Source organism: Mytilus edulis, chromosome 8 (genome assembly GCF_963676685.1).
Source record: "Mytilus edulis chromosome 8, xbMytEdul2.2, whole genome shotgun sequence".
Classification (NCBI taxonomy): domain Eukaryota; kingdom Metazoa; phylum Mollusca; class Bivalvia; order Mytilida; family Mytilidae; genus Mytilus; species Mytilus edulis.
In genome coordinates, this window is record NC_092351.1 from 89552477 (window position 1) to 89571238 (window position 18762).

At 31.7% G+C, this 18762-nt stretch overlaps 1 protein-coding gene and 1 long non-coding RNA gene across 2 annotated transcripts; one reads left to right on the plus strand and one right to left on the minus strand.

Annotated features, from left to right (window-relative positions):
- Nucleotides 1-1598: 1598 nt before the first annotated feature.
- LOC139486587 (uncharacterized) lies at nt 1599-5216 on the minus strand. Its single transcript, XR_011655614.1, has 5 exons — nt 4709-5216; nt 3656-3861; nt 3107-3173; nt 2719-2790; nt 1599-1743 (listed from the first exon to the last, which is right to left on the minus strand). It is a non-coding gene; the product is annotated as an uncharacterized lncRNA (long non-coding RNA).
- Nucleotides 5217-6678: 1462 nt separating this feature from the next.
- Nucleotides 6679-9613, plus strand: LOC139484515 (E3 ubiquitin-protein ligase TRIM9-like). Its single transcript, XM_071268247.1, has 2 exons — nt 6679-7445; nt 9541-9613. The coding sequence occupies exons 1-2, from the start codon at nt 6679-6681 to the stop codon at nt 9611-9613; spliced, it is 840 nt and encodes a 279-aa protein (XP_071124348.1).
- The last annotated feature ends 9149 nt before the right edge of the window (nt 9614-18762 follow it).

Genomic DNA, 18762 nt, shown 5'->3' on the forward strand with positions numbered 1-18762 from the left:
AATAGAATAAACACCTAAATAAGAAATATTTTTGCATGTGCAAACAGGGCAATCTGAGGATTAATGTTCAACTATATGTTGTTCTGACTTTTTAACAAATTCCACACTTAAGTTGCATTGTTGCTGACTATTAAGAGCCCATGTTTTTGAAATAATTCCAGATCGAGATTTAAACGTCAAAACAATACATCTTTAATGTACAAAAAGATTTAGATACATTGTTTTAATAAAAAAAAAAAAAAAAAAAAAACTTGAATACGTTTGTTTTCAACTTCACAGTTGTAGTATTTAAGGTAGATCCCTACAGATATAGCAATTTTTTTTTCACCATTGAATTTTTCTTAAAATTTGCATACATATACTATGCAATGGCCTCTATGAAAATTTGAGTTAAAAATAGTATGTCACCAGACTCGTTTCCATGGTAACGGTCACCAAAGTTGGTACATCACGTGTATGCATAAATACATACCTGAAGTAGAAACTCTGGATTTTTGTCAAGCCTTTGAAAGTATTTTGAAGGGTTTGTTCTTCAGTTATTACAAAATTATTATTTAAAATGTAAATAAAACACAAATAATGGCAGTTTTATTCATTTTCATTGATTTCGTCTCTAATTTCATCAATACTGCTCCACAAAAAAAAACACAGATTTTGTTAAAAATTTCTATTTTTCTTAAATTTCCAAAAAAATGGTCCAATGAATATTTTTTCAAATTTGACATAAGATGGTCATAACAATGAGCTTTAAAAAGAAATAAAAAAAAATATGGGTCACCAGACTATTTTTTGCACGAAAAATGTTTTTGTGACCCCTAACGAAACAGTGATCAACAGCAGTTTTTTTGTATATCTTTCATCATCGGTGATCAAAGTGTGACATATGTTGTCATATCCTTTGTTAAACTAACACAGAATAATACAGTTTCACAAGGCAATCAAATGAGAATAATTTTTTGGTTTCTATGAACAACGGTTACCATGGCAACAGGACATGAAGTTGGAAAATTCAAGTTTTTGCATTGTTCTGATGTGCAAGATTAACAACCTAACAGACAATGGCAGATCAAATACCATGATTTCAGACCAACAACACATGGCTTCTATGTAAATGTAAACAAATATTATGATACATTGTAATGCAGCTTATATTAGCATTACTGTGGTCTTAAATGAGCAAAATAAATTACTCAGAAGTTAGCGAAAATCACCAAATATATTTTTTTTAAATTATTGATTCATAGGTAACAGTCATGCAAGTAAATGGATTAAAAAAGACTTTGTCACCTTTTCCACAATTAATGATTTAAGTTTGATGAAGCATAATGATAATACATTATATATTTCAGTTGTCATAGTAACATAACCAAAAAATGATGAAATTATAACTTTTTCAAAGGTTTTTCAACTTTCTTTATTTTGAATGCCTCAATAATCAAGCAAACATATAACTGTTATATTTACAAATGTGTAAATAGTTTACTCCTCTGATTCAGTCAAGTACTTATTGATAGTCATAGCATTATTAGAGTTCACTATGTTCTCAGTCAAAATTATCAATCCTTCCATATTGAAAAGTACATGTTGCTCCCAGTCAGATATAGCATATCACTATTAGTGGCAATTCTTTTCTTTCAAAATCTTTGTTTTCTGGTTATCTGTTTGCCTCTCTAATTTCTTATTCATACTTTCCCAAATTTTCTACGTAAATTTTCCAGGGGAACATTCTGTTGCTGCATTTACCTGAAAGTTTAATTTATTTATTTGTTATGAAAAGGTGTAATATATACTAATAAACTACTAAATCTATATAATATTTCAGTGAGTGCAAAATTAATCCAATCATGCATTACAACATCAATTTAAAAAGATTATATTAAATCTGACTAACAAAGGTACTCATTAAGAGTTTTATAATATGATATATGGCCAGGTTTTTGAAGTGATTGCAATAATTAGGTCAGCTGATGGGTATGCATTTTATATTGCTTTTGCATATGATGGCCATCCTTTTTAGTGGTTTTTGTTTTGTGAACAATGGCAATTTGGAATGCAATAATTGACAATATAAATGATATAGGGAGCATTATAGGGTCCAATGCAAATAAATTCAAGGTATACATGTATATTTAATAGGTGTGACCTTTACCATATATGTGTACCTTAAATCAAAACAGTTGAACTGTTCTTTTTGGTAAAAATTTACATATATACAGCATGTGACCAAGTTTGAAATAAACATAAGTTATCTACATCACATAGTTATCTTCAATCATTGTCAGAATTGTGGCACATAAGAACCAGTGGCAGTCTTGATAATATACTTTGTATTTAAATTATAAAATAAAGTACAAATCAATAGTGTAAAATGTTGATCACTGTGACCTTCTTTTGCCTGGCAGCTGAGTTACTTACTGAGACTCTGAGAGTGTATATATAAGTTTGCATGATCTGACACCTTTTAGTTGCTGAGATATACATTTGTTGTATATGAAATTGGATGTTTAATGTAACCAAAGTCAGTGAAGTGGAAAATGTAGGTCAGTGACATCTGTGTACAAGTTTACATGATCCTACATTTTATAGTTGAGTCTACTAAATATATTGTCCAAAAAGAAATGTTATAAATGCCTGCAAAACACCATTATCAGATTAAAAAGTCTCAAATTTTTTTTCAAAGGTAACTACATGTAATTATCCTAAAATATATGTATTTACCATTGACAGTCATCCTTCATTTTTCTACAAAACTGCTGCTAATAACCTGCTGTTAAATGATGACCATGAGACCTACAATTGATATTAAATATAACAAAAATTAAATAAGTAAATTAATATAATCGGATAATATAGGATTCATAAAACGTGAGAGTTTTATATTACTTTTTATCAATGTTGTTTGTTCAATATCAAAATAGTGAAAATAATGATAAAAAAAGCCATATTCCATATAATAACAAGAGCATTGCTAAGTATGGCATCCTCTCACCATAGAAGACTGTTGCTTTCACATGGGTGTTTAGAATCTACAATGTCCACTTTCACCTTGTTATTTGGGAATATCTTTTCTATTAATAAAGTTAAAGTCTAAATTCTTTAAATTTACCTGTATTACTTTCATAGTTTCAACCAGTACCAAACATTTGCAATTCTGCAACATAACTAGCTTCAACCTAATGAAAAAAAGTGATAACAAATATATATAAATGAAAGTGCATGCAGTGTTCAAATACTATAGCTAAAACATATTACATTTAAAATTAACTGGAAACTCAGGCTGTTAACAATGAAATTTGTAATAATAATATGTATAAAGGCTTTTAAAACCAAATAGATTTCATTAAATTTGTTGAAATTATACATTAATATAGATTTCATTTAATAAATTATACATATGTAACTAATTCTAGTTCAATATTTTTGTTGAAACAAATTCTGTGATGTTCTATACATGAAAGTCTTCAAGTATATATAACAATGCTTTACCACAAAATTGATTTGAAATATTGACCCCATAACCTTGAAATTATTACCAAGATCTGTTAATTCATTTTTATGACTGCTTAAGTGCAAATATGAATATAATTATGGTCCTCATTATACTTTATATCTACTTAGGAAAATTTATGAATTATATGACTAAAGGTTTAATTACCTTCCAATTATTCATTAAATTAACCATGTTTAAAACTGTTTCTTCTTTTGAATTTATTTACAGGATTCTTTTGCAACTGCAAATATTTTCTTTCCAGTTTAATTCTCCTTTTTCTTTAAGTATGGCTGATGAATTCACAGACAGTACATTCAATCCATTAAGGAAATTGTTGAAATGTGTGGCACAAATTCCTGCATGTATCATTCCTGAAAAATATGATATGAAATGTCAGTCTGCACATGTATTGGTTAATTAGATAAACTATAAACTATTTAGACTTGAGTTCATAATTTTATTTGGAATATACAATTGATTTTTTCAATTTATATTTATATAATATGATTGTGAATTCATGTTTACCTTTATTCTTATAGATCACAGACTCACATTTATTTCTAATAATGTGGAATGAGGGTGGGTGCCCCCCCCTTCTTAATTTTCTTTTTTGCCTTCATGCATTATCCTGCATTCTACACATCATTCTAAATGACTAAATATGTAAGGTTTCCGACCACTTGGTCTCTGATCACATGCAAAAGATGACTTAATATGAAAATTCTGATTATAAAATAAAGAAAACTAATATTTTGAGTTTGTAAAACATTATTTTTGTGAATGAATCATTGTGACTGCAATTGTTTACTTTTTCAATTCTAATTTTATTTATGGTTATATAATTGCTACCAAATAAGTATTTACAAAATAATCCTCTCCTTTTGGATGCAAAACTAAAAAGCCCCTTATGTATAGATGTCTTTGTGTACATTGCAAAATGCCAAAAATGATAAATAACTTCCAGGGGCAAAATTCCAGAAAAATTACTAAGTCCAGCTTCATAAAAAATTTGGGCAGCACTTCCCCTCAAAATAAAGCTTTTTACCCTCAAACCACATAAACCCCAGACCATAATAGAGGGGAATTAAAGAAAGAAAAAGAGAGGTGTGGGGCAGGTTCATTTATTCAAGACATGAAACCATACACCTTCTCCAACCAGTAAAATGTTTAAAGTCTAAAGAGAATATATATAATAAAGAGAAAATCGAACTCTCTTACCATGTGCAGCTTTTGAATTGATAACAAATCCACCAGTCCCATTTTCCCCCTCGTTTCTACACTGTCACACATGATATGCAGGTTACATGCACTTCAGCTACAACGATATGGTATGGACAAAATGCTCCACGGCCTCCACCTCCTGGTCCAAGCCTTGAAGGTCGTATTTCCGTTCACAGACAATATCCGCAGGGGACAGTTTTGCATCTTAACAAACATATTCTGCGCTAGGTGATCATCAGAGCTAGCCGTCGACCTTCTTTCCAGGTTCCGTCAAACGAAACATCACTGTCTGCGATCGGACGCCGAATTTCTCCAACTCTCAAAAACTTATATCATATGATATTATAAGTTGAGAATCATTTAAGACTGTGTGAACTTTCAGGCTGAAGCTATTCATATTCTTTATTTTTAAAGAACGCATGCATTTATCCTTTATGATAAACCTTCCTTTCTTCTGAGCGATGAGCTGTAACTTGGAAGTTGTTTACAAACGTTGACAACAGACGACATCGGAACTGTTACCGTGACCTAGATATACAGGCGATATATCCTAAATTTTTAAACGGGAACCAGTTTTACATCAGTAAAATGTTGTTATCTCCCTTAGTATCGGAAGTCACCTTAACATTATTAGCCGAATAACAAAGCCTAAAGGAAACACACATACATATTAACTTCCTATTTTCCCGTCTTTTAAAAAAAAACGATCACGTATGTTTAATATATTTAGCATGTTTAGTCATACTGGTTACAAGTAATTTTAATTTTAAGTTTTATTCTCATCTGTATACATGTACCATCAACGAATAACATAAGGGAACTCTTCTAGGCTATTACAGATCAATGAGACAAGAACTAAGTAGACAATGAAGTAATTTTATATTCTTTGTCAAAATAAAGGCAACTGTAGTATAACGCTGATGTATGTCAACAATGATCCTGCCTTAATCATCAGACACACCAGACATACTAACGTCATAAATTGTGACATATCTTCTATCAGTTGTAATATAAATACGGCGTGAGATAACTTATTTTGGTATAGAGATTATATTTATCCTTAACCACTCTTAATTGATTGTCATATGCTTATATATGTTGTAGCACTTAGTAGATAACAAGGTTGATCGACTTTGATCTTGAATTAGTTAAATTGTTAACGTAGTTGGGGAGTCTTTCGCTATTTTTGATGGTTAAATGGCAGAACATAATAAGTCTAGGTTTTCGATGCAGTCCAAAATGTTCGATACAGCAATGCAGTTAACTCATAGAAATATTCATTTAAATGAACACATTGATGTGAATTACATTTTTACAAATACAGAACAGTTTTACTTGATTCAATCATTATTTATTTAATGTATTGAGGGAAAGCTATCTAGTAATTGAATAATTTTAAAGCAATCGTCATGAAATGTTCCTGTTTCACGTTATGGCTGGAAAACGTACGGTGATCCCAGTATTTTTTTCCTTTTTTCAAAGCAACTTTTTAGAGCTATCCATTCAAACTTACAACAGGCACAATGAGTATGTGTAATATATCGTATACAATATTTGCGTGTGCGAAAGAATACTACCTCAATCAGATAGTGATTTCAAAGAAAGTTTTTATCAGTTGTAAATCCCCTCTTGATATATACCAACGAATAACACATAACAATGGGTGAAAATGGCGGTCGCAAACGTACAATGTTAACTATGTGTATCAATTAAAATACATACACACTTATGACAGATTTTAGATATAAGCACTAATTCATCGTGATTGCAACATCAGTCATGCATTTCACATTTGTTGACGGAATAACATAACAGGAATGTGTCAACTGCCGGCAGTCACGTGTGCATTCAACCAAAGTCAAACTTTGATTTAACAAAAGATAAATACATAATTTAATTATAGAATATTCATGATATTTTAAATGGATTTTTTTCTTCAATAGATAGAATAACTCAGGAAAATCCAGATGGCCCAGGTAGCGTCCAAAACGTGTGAAATATGTATGTCTAGTCCTGGACATAACTACTGTGAACAGTGTGACCAGCTGTTTTGTGATGGATGTAAAATCTCTCATTTACGGACAAAGATGAGCAAAAATCACACATTTCTAAGTGGCCCAAATATCAACTTGGAAGTTAAACTATATTGTAAAGAACATGATGAAAACTTCATATATTATTGCATGGAATGTAATATACCAGTCTGTAAGATATGTGCTATTAAAAAACACAAATCTCATGATTTTGCTGAAATCAAGGAATCAACTGAAGGAATCAAAGCTGAGGTCAAAATAGTGATCGATATGAAGATGCGAAACCTGCAGTCAAAGATAACAGATATTAACCAAGGTACCCATACATATCAAGCTGATGTACAGAAAGTTATCCAGGCTATAAAAGAAGAGGGCAGACACGTGAAAGAGATGATTGATAAGAAAGTCGATGGTCTTATTAACATGCTGAAGGAGAAAGACACAAGGAATGTTAAAACCCTACAGTCTGTTAGCAATGAGTTAAAAACAGCTTTGGATAAGGCAAAGGAGCAGCAGAAGTTCTATCAAGACATCCAGGGTATAAAAGATACTACGAAATTGTTACAAAAACTAAAACAAATAAAGCCACAAATCGATCAAATAGAAGAAATACAGATTCCTAGTATGCCATCAGTCAAATATGACAAAAAGACAGTAGCAGAGAGTGAAATAGGGAAACTATTTGGGGAACTAACAGTTGGGTAAGTTTAGTTATTGATTCTATGAATTGCTTTGAAAACTCTTTAATATTGTCTTTTATATACTTTGGATATCTCTTTTCAACTGCATAGGGTTGAATAAATATGGCATCTTCCGCGTCTTGTTTCAATTACATTATGTATTTGTATCTCAGATAATCAAAGTTCTCCAGATTTAATAGAATATGCGATACTGCAATGCCTGTTTATACACTGTTATTCAAAGTGTCAGTGTTCTCGGATCATTGATTAAAATAACAAGCATTTCATTTGTTACAAATCAAGCGAATTTATGCGCTGACTTTATAAAATCCTAAATATCTATGTTTACAGTTTAAATTGAAATTCAGTAGGATTCAAAATCCTCCTAGTACACATTTCAATTTCAATATCTACTAAAAGAAATTGGAATTCCGATTTATACTTAAAGTAATTAAAATCCAGTACAAATCAGCGTTCCAGTATCTACTACTGGAAATTAAATATCCAAATGTGTAAAAGAATGATTCGAATTTGTAGTAAATTTTTAGTAGGATAAAGAATAGCTACTAAAAAAAGAAGACGTCGTTATTCTATGATAAAGACAAAATGTCAAATAAGTTGAATACATTTTGGTTTTTGATAATATTGTCATTACAATTACTCACAATTGACTAGCAAATTAAGTTATAGTCCAAACATGAAGTTGTAGTTTGATTAAAAAAGAGGGACGAAAGATACCAAAGGGACAGTCAAACTCATAAATCTAAAACAAACTGACAACGCCATGGCTAAAAATGAAAAAGACAAACAAACAACAGCACACATGACACAAAATAGAAAACTAAAGAATTAACAACACGAACCCCACCAAAAAGCTAGGGGTACCTCAGGTGCTCCGGAAGGGTAAGCAGATCCTGCTACACATGTGGCACCCGTCGTGTTGCTTATGTGATAACAGTTATGACATACCTGTACTCTAAAGAGATTTCGGAACCATAAAGGACCTCTTATAAAATAATGATATAGCGAATTTTAGAAAAAAATAAGGACTTTTAGAAATAAAAACTTTCTTGTTAAATGAATTCATAGGAAACTGTAACTCAAATTTATAAAAAGGTTGTTTTGGGCTCCTCCTGAATCCTATTGTACCGTAATATAAACATCTCAAAACTTATTTTCTTAACATTATTATGACAAAGAGCTAAACATAATTTCATTTCTTATACATGGTGTAGACTGTATTCGGTGTTTAAGTTTCATTGAATCATTGGCCTTTCTAGTTGAAGTTTTATCAAAAGACTTTTAGATTCTGACCAAGAAGTCAGCAACCAAAGACAAACTAAACGGTCTTTAATAATAGACATATATATGAAGTGTTAGTACATACTAATAATAGACATATATATGAAGTGTTAGTACATACTAATAATAGACATATATATGAAGTGTTAGTACAAACTAATAATAGACATATATATGAAGTGTTAGTACACACTAATAATAGACATATATATGAAGTGTTAGTACAAACTAATAATAGACATATATATGAAGTGTTAGTACAAACTATTAATAGACATATATATGAAGTGTTAGTACAAACTATTAATAGACATATATATGAAGTGTTAGTACACACTAATAATAGACATATATATGAAGTGTTAGTACAAACTATTAATAGACATATATATGAAATGTTAGTACAAACTAATAGTAGACATATTTATGAAGTGTTAGTACACACTAATAATAGACATATATATGAAGTGTTAGTACAAACTATTAATAGACATACCTGCAGTTTTCAATTAAAAAGTGGTAGTTCAAACTTTTTTTAATAATTATTATCAAAATCTTATGCAATTAATCACAAGAAAAACATTCCGGCAGAGAACAGCTATTGCAAATGACTGTTTATTATAATCCACCCCTGCATAAGTAAAATAGGGAAAAAGTGCAATTTAAAAATATTTTTGGATTATCTTAACACAGGTAATTCGATTTGTTTATATTTAGAAATACACTGTTTTATTTGATTTCATAATAATTTACAATTTTAACGCACATATAAGATGTGAATGAAATTGTTATTAAGATCATTATTTTTACGCAGAGAAACTGTCAAAAAAGAAGAAAACCCTAAACCTAAGAAGAACGTCAGGTTTGTATTTATAATAGACATTTAACAAAGTTGTTTCTATTATTCCCGTTTTCATGTTCATCTCTTCTGTGGACTTGACTTTTGCTACACTAAAACAACTAATCAAAAAACCTAGGTTTGTCAATGTAAGTTATATTTACATATAACATTGCGTTGTACTGTTCGTGATCTCTATACTTATCCTTTGTTCAATTGGTTTTGATTCCAATGGAACCGATGAGTATGATATTAACCATTTGCACGTTTACTTATTGGTTTTCAAACTTACCATGATTAAAATTCAATACGCCAGACGCGCATTTCGTATACATTAGACTCATCAGCGACGCTCATATCAAAACAGTTATACAGCCAAACAAGTACAAAGTTAAAGAACATTAAGGACCCGAATTTCCGAAAGTTTGTGCCAAATACGGCTACGGTAATACTAAGCTTGTAGACGTGTTATTATTATATAGCAAACCCTAAAAACTAATCAGTGATTAGCAGTACCATAAATTGCTTTAAATTGTGTCGCACGTATTCGACTAATCTTAGCGACGTTGGTTTTAGAATATACATATTGTTTACTTTTGATAGATAAGACTAAAGGGTTGCACGACATATTTAAACAATGTAAATATATGTAATTCATTTAGTTAAGCTTCCAAAATATCATACCTTAAAGTATTCATAATTAGGGCGGATGATTTTGATACAAGTGAGAGGTTTAGCGCTATAAAACCAGGTTCAATCCACCATTTCTTCATTTTAAAATGCCTTTATTAAGTCAGGAATATGACAGTTCTTGTCCATTCGTTTTAGATGTCTTTTTTTCATTTGATTTTGCCGTATGATTATGGACTTTCCGATTAAATTTCCCTCTGAGTTCATTATTTTGTGATTTTACTTTTTGATATGAGATTCAAATGTCTGAGCAAAATTAAAGTTGAGTATTCACATAATAAGTTACGTTCAAATATTTATAAGATCTAATTCTATGAAAGGTAGACATCTCCCTTGAGGATATCTAAATATGATATCTTTTGTAGAGTTACAAGAACAGCTATACAATACAGATACAAATGTGAGAGATGCAAGTAAGTGTGGTGTTATGTAGTTGTGTTTCGGAGAAGTACAAAAGACTAAGTACAAGTGCACAGTTCATTATGAAATCAGATTTGCAAATTTGAAAAACATAGAAATGGAAAGCACAAAGTAAGTTTTTCCCTTTTAATAAAATTTCATTTTATGTTAAAGGTGTTATAAACAATTATTGAAACAGATATGTGTGTATCAATTGATACCCATGATTCAATTTTCATAAATGATATTATCAAAACGCGCGTAAAGTATATATGGATTACAACATAGTATATTTTATTTTAGACCCTTTATCATTCATAGGTCCCAATATTATATCTTTGAGTATTTATAATAAAAATCATTTCCACTTCTCATTCTTAATTAGTTATTTATCGTCAGACTCTGACCTTTACCTATTTGAAGTGATATGATATATTCGGGAATATGTATTCTACGCTTACTGTTACTGTTTTTTACTGTTAAATTCTAATTCGTAAACTCAAACGAACATAAAATATTTATCAAACAACCAGAAATTTTAACATGGGAAACGCCACTTGCAGAGACAAGCGCACATTTTAATATAAATATGGGTATGGATAGTTCGTAAAAATACACAGTTATTAAGTAGCTTGTACTGGTTTCCCAATACTAGTGGTTTACAACCCTGAAAATAAATAATATAATTAATAGTATTATTATTTTGGCAAAATGCTACTGTACACTTTGACTTCAATGGCTCGAACGACTTTAAACCATCTGAGTTCACTCGTGCATCAACTCAATATCCTATTTGAACCGACATTACTATTATTAACCAAACACGTGTCAACTATGTTGATCTTTTTTTTTTGTTCTGTCCAATTATTTTGCTTTAATTTGGATTATGCTAAATAAGTACACACATATTGAAGTAAACGTATAAATGCATTAAACAGAAACTTTGAACAACATAGGGATTTTGTCTCCATTACTATCACAGAAACATTGAACAACATGGGGATTTTGTCTCCATCATTAAAACAGAAACATTGAACACCATGGGGATTTTGTCTCCATCATTATAACATAAAAATTGAACAACATGGAGATTTTGTCTCTATCATTATAACAGAAACATTGAACAACATGAGGATTTTGTCTCTATCATTATAACAGAAACACTGAACAACATAGGGATTTTGTCTCTATCATTATAACAGAAATATTGAACAACATGGGGATTCTGTCTCCATCATTATAACAGAAACATTGAACAACATGGGGATTTTGTCTCCATCATTATAACGGAAACATTGAACAACATTGGGATTGTGTGTCCATCATTATAACAGAAACATTGAACAACATGGGGATTTTGTTGCCATCATTATAAATGAAACATTGAACAACGTGGGGATTTTGTCTCTATCATTATAACAGAAATATTGAACAACATGGGGATTCTGTCTCCATCATTATAACAGAGACATTGAACAACATGGGGATTTTGTCTCCATCATTATAACAGAAACATTGAACAACGTACATGGGGATTTTGTCTCCATCATTATAACGGAAACATTGAACAACATTGGGATTTTGTCTCCATCATTATAACGGAAATATTGAACAACATGGGGATTTTGTCTCCATCATTATAACGGAAACATTGAATCACATGGGGATTTTGTCTCCATCATTATAACGGAAACATTTAACAGCATGGAAAGTTTGTTTCCATCATTAAAATGGAAACATTGAACAAAATGGGGAGTTTGTCTCCATCATTATAACGGAAACATTGAACAACATGGGGATTTTGTCTCCATCATTATAACGGAAACATTGAATAACATGGAGGTTTTCTCTCCATGATTATAATGGAAACATTGAATTACATGGGGATTTTCTCTCAATCATTATAACAGAAACATTGAACAACATGGGGATTTTGTCTCAATCATTATAACAGAAACATTGAACAACATGGGGATTTTGTCTCCATCATTATAACAGAAACACTGAACAACATGGGAATTTTTTCTCCATCATTATAACAGAAACATTAAACAACATGGGGGTTTTGTCTCCATCAATATAACGGAAACATTGAACAACATGGGTATTTTGTCTCCATCATTATAACGGAAACATTGAATAACCTGGAGATTTTCTCTCCATCATTATAATGGAAACATTGAATTACATGGGGATTTTTTCTCCATCATTATAACAGAAACATTGAACAACATGGGTATTTTGTCTCCATCATTATAACAGAAACATTGAACAACATGGGAATTATGTCTCCATCATTATAACGGAAACATTGAACAACATTGGGATTTTGTCTCTATCATTATAACAGAAACATTGAACAACATGGGGACTTTGTCTCCATCATTATAACAGAAACATTGAACAACATGGGGATTTTGTCTCAATCATTATAGCAGAAACATTGAACACCATTGGGATTGTGTGTCCATCATTATAACAGAAACATTGAACAACATGGGGATTTTGTCTCCATCATTATAACAGAAACATTGAATAACATGGGGATTTTGTCGCCATCATTATAACAGAAACATTGAACAACATGGGGATTTTGTCTCCCTCATTATAAGAGAAACACTAAACAACATGGGAATTTTGTCTCCATCATTGTAACAGAAACAATGAATAACATGGGGGTTTAGTCTCCATCATTATAACGGAAACATTGAATAACATGGGGATTTTGTCTCCATCATTATAACGGAAAGATTGACCAGCATGGGGAGTTTGTCCCCATCATTATAACAGAAACATTTAACAACATAGGGATTTTGTCTCCATCATTATAACAGAAACATTGAACACCATGGGATTTTGTCTCCATCATTCTAACAGAAACATTGAACATCATGGAGATTTTGTCTCTATCATTATAACAGAAACATTTAACAACATGGGGATTTTGTCTCAATCATTATAACAGAAACATTGAACAACATGGAGATTTTGTCTCCATCATTCCAACAGAAACATTGAGCAACATGGAGATTTTGTCTCTATCATTATAACAGAAACATTGAACAACATGAGGATTTTGTCTCTATCATTATAACAGAAACACTGAACAACATGGGGATTTGTCTCCATCATCATAACGGAAACATTGAACAACATGGAAATTTTGTCTCCATCATTGTAACAGAAACATTGAATAACATGGAGGTTTAGTCTCCATCATTATAACGGAAACATTGAATAACATGGGGATTTTGTCTCCATCATTATAACGGAAACATTGATTAGCATGGGGAGTTTGTCTCCATCATTATAACAGAAACATTTAACAACATGGGGATTTTGTCTCCATCATTATAACAGAAACATTGAACACCATAAGGATTTTGTCTCCATCATTCTAACAGAAACATTGAACAACATGGAGATTTTGTCTCTATCACTATAACAGAAACATTGAACAACATGAGGATTTTGTCTCTATCATTATAACAGAAACACTGAACAACATGGGGATTTTGTCTCTATCATTATAACAGAAATATTGAACAACATAGGGATTCTGTCTCCATCATTTTAACAGAAACATTGAACAACATGGGGATTTTGTCTCCATCATCATAACAGAAACATTGAACAACATCGGGATTGTGTGTCCATCATTATAACAGAAACATTGAACAACATGGGGATTTTGTCGCCATCATTATAAATGAAACATTGAACAACGTGGGGATTTTGTCTCTATCATTATAACAGAAATATTGAACAACATGGGGATTCTGTCTCCATCATTATAACAGAAACATTGAACAACATGGGGATTTTGTCTCCATCATTATAACAGAAACATTGAACAACATGGGGATTTTGTCTCCATCATTATAACGGAAACATTGAACAACATTGGGATTTTGTCTCCATCATTATAACGGAAATATTGAACAACATGGGGATTTTGTCTCCATCATTATAACGGAAACATTGAATCACAGGGGGATTTTGTCTCCATCATTATAACGGAAACATTGAACAACATGGGGATTTTGTCTCAATCATTATAACAGAAACATTGTACAACATGGGGATTTTGTCTCCATCATTATAACAGAAACATTGAACAACATGAGGATTTTGTCCCCATCATTATAACAGAAACATTGAACAAAATGGGGATGTTGTCTCCATTATTATAACAGAAACATTGAACAACATGAGGATTGTGTGCCCATGATTATGACAAAAACATTGAACAACATGGGGATTTGGTCTTCATCATTATAAGAGAAACATTGAACAATATGGAGATTTTGTGGTCCATCATTATAGCAGAAATATTGAACAACATGGGAATTTTGTCTCCATCATTATAACAGAAACATTGAACAACATTGTCTCCATCATTATAACGGAAACAATGAACAACATGAGGAATGTGTCTCCATCATTATAACGGAAACATTGAACAACATGGGGATTTTGTCTCCATCATTATAACAGAAACATTGAACAACAAGGGGATTTTGTCTCCATCATTATAACAGAAACATTGAACAACATGGGAATTTTGTCTCCATCATTATAACAGAAACATTGAAAACATAGGGATTCTGTCTCCATCATTATAACAGAAACATTGAACAACATCGGGGATTTTGTCTCCATCATTATAACAGAAACATAGAACAACATGGGAATTTTGTCTCCATCATTATAACAGAAACATTGAAAACATAGGGATTCTGTCTCCATCATTATAACAGAAACATTGAACAACATGGGGATTTTGTCTCCATCATTATAACGGAAACATTGAACAACATGGGAATTTTGTCTCCATCATTATAACAGAAACATTGAAAACATACGGATTCTGTCTCCATCATTATAACAGAAACATTGAACAACATGGGGATTTTGTCTCCATCATTATAACAGAAACATTGAACAACATGGGGACTTTTACTCCATCATTATAACAGAAACATTGAACAACATGGGGATTGTGTCTCCATCATTATAACAGAGACATTGAACAACATGGGGATTTTGTCTGCATCATTATAACAGAAACATTGAACAACAAGGAGATTTTGTCTGCATCATTATAACTGAAACATTGAACAACATGGGGATTTTGTCTCCATCATTATAACAGAATCATTGAACAACATTGTCTCCTTAATTATAACAGAAACATTGAACAACATGCGGATTTTGTCTCCAACATAATAACGGAAACATTGAACAACATGGGGATTTTGTCTCCATCATTATAACAGAATCATTGAACAACATGGGGATTTTGTCTTCATCATTATAACAGAAACATTGAACAACATGGGGATTTTGTCTCCATTACTATCACAGAAACATTGAACAACATGGGGATTCTGTCTCCATCATTATAACAGAAACATTGAACAACATGGGGATTTCGTCTCCATCATTATAACAGAAACATTGAACAACATGGGGATTTTGTCTTCATCATTACGCAAGAAACATTGAACAACATGGGGATTTTGTCTCATCCTTATAACAGAAACATTGAACAACATGGGGATTTTGTCTCCATTACTATCACAGAAACATTAAACAACATGGGGATTTTGTCTCCATCATTATAACAGAAACATTGAACAACATGGGGATTTTGTCTCCATCACTTTAACAGAAACATTGAACAACATGGGAATTTTGTTTCCATCATTATAACAGAAACATTGAACAACATGGAGATTTTGTCTCCATCATAATAACGGAAACATTGAACAGCATGGGGTTTTTGTCTCTATCATTAAAACGGAAACATTGAACAACATAGAGATTTTGTCTCCATTATTATAACAGAAACATTAAACAACATGGGGATTATGTCTCCATCATTATAACGAAAAAATTGAACAACATGGAGATTTTGTTTGTATCATTATAGCAAAAACATTGAACAACATGGGGATTTTGTCTCCATCATTATAACGGAAACATTGAACAACATGGGGATTTTGTCTCCTTCATTATAACAGAAACATTGAACAACATGGGGATTTGGTCTCCATCATTATAACAGAAACATTGAGCAACATGGGGATTTTGTCTCCATCATTATAACAGAAACATTGAACAACATGGTGATTGTGTCTCCATCATTATAACATAGACATTGAACAACATGGGGATTTTGTCTCCATCATTATAACAGAAACATTGAACAACAAGGGGATTTTGTCTCTATCATTATAACAGAAACATTGAACAACATGGGGATTGTGTCTCCATCATTATAACAGAGACATTGAACAACAAGGGGATTTTGTCTGCATCATTATAACAGAAACATTGAACAACAAGGAGATTTTGTCTGCATCATTATAACTGAAACATTGAACAACACGGGGATTTTGTCTCCATCATTATAACAGAAACATTGAACAACATTGTCTCCTTAATTATCACAGAAACATTGAACAACATGCGGATTTTGTCTCCATCATAATAACGGAAACATTGAACAACATGGGGATTTTGCCTCATCATTAATACAGAAACATTGAACAACATGGGGATTTTGTCTCCATCATTATAACAGAAACATTGAACAACATGGGCATTTTGTCTTCATCATTATGACAGAAACATTGAACAACATGGGGATTTTGTCTCATCCTTATAACAGAAACATTGAACAACATGGGGATTTTGTCTCCATTATTATCACAGAAACATTGAACAACATGGGGATTCTGTCTCCATCATTATAACAGAAACATTGAACAACATGGGGATTTCGTCTCCATCATTATAACAGAAACATTGAACAACATGGGGATTTTGTCTTCATCATTATGACAGAAACATTGAACAACATGGGGATTTTGTCTCATCCTTATAACAGAAACATTGAACAACATGGGGATTTTGTCTCCATTACTATCACAGAAACATTGAACAACATGGGGATTTTGTCTCCATCATTATAACAGAAACATGGAACAACATGGGGATTTTGTCTCCATCACTTTAACAGAAACATTGAACAACATGGGAATTTTGTTTCCATTATTATAACAGAAACATTGAACAACATGGGGATTTTGTCTCCATCATGATAACGGAAACATTGAACAGCATGGGGGTTTTGTCTCTATCATTAAAACGGAAACATTGAACAACATAGAGATTTTGTCTCCATTATTATAACAGAAACATTAAACAACATGGGGATTATGTCTCCATCATTATAACGGAAACATTGAACAACATGGAGATTTTGTCTGTATCATTGTAGCAAAAACATTGAACAACATGGGGATTATGTCTCCATCATTATAACAGAAACATTGAATAACATGGGGATTTTGTCTCCATCATTATAACAGAAACATTGAACAACTTGGTGATTTTGTCTCCATCATTATAACAGAAACATTGAACAACATGGTGATTTCGTCTCCATCATTATAACAAAAACATTGAACAATATGGGGATTGTGTCTCCATCGTTATTGAACAACATGGGGATTTTGTCTCCATCATTATTGAACAACATGGGGATTCTGTCTCCATCATTATAACAGAAACATTGAACAACATGGGGATTTCGTCTCCATCATTATAACAGAAACATTGAACAATATGGGGATTTTGTCTTCATCATTATGACAGAAACATTGAACAACATGGCAATTTTGTCTCATCCTTATAACAGAAACATTGAACAACATGGGGATTTTGTCTCCATTACTATCACAGAAACATTGAACAACATGGGGATTTTGTCTCCAACATTATAACAGAAACATTGAACAACATGGGGATTTTGTCTCCATCACTTTAACAGAAACATTGAACAACATGGGAATTTTGTTTCCATCATTGAAACAGAAACATTGAACAACATGGGGATTTTGTCTCCATCATAATAACGGAAACATTGAACAGCATGGGGGTTTTGTCTCTATCATTAAAACGGAAACATTGAACAACATAGAGATTTTGTCTACATTATTATAACAGAAACATTAAACAACATGGGGATTATGTCTCCTTCATTATAACGGAAACATTGAACAACATGGAGATTTTGTCAGTATCATTATAGCAAAAACA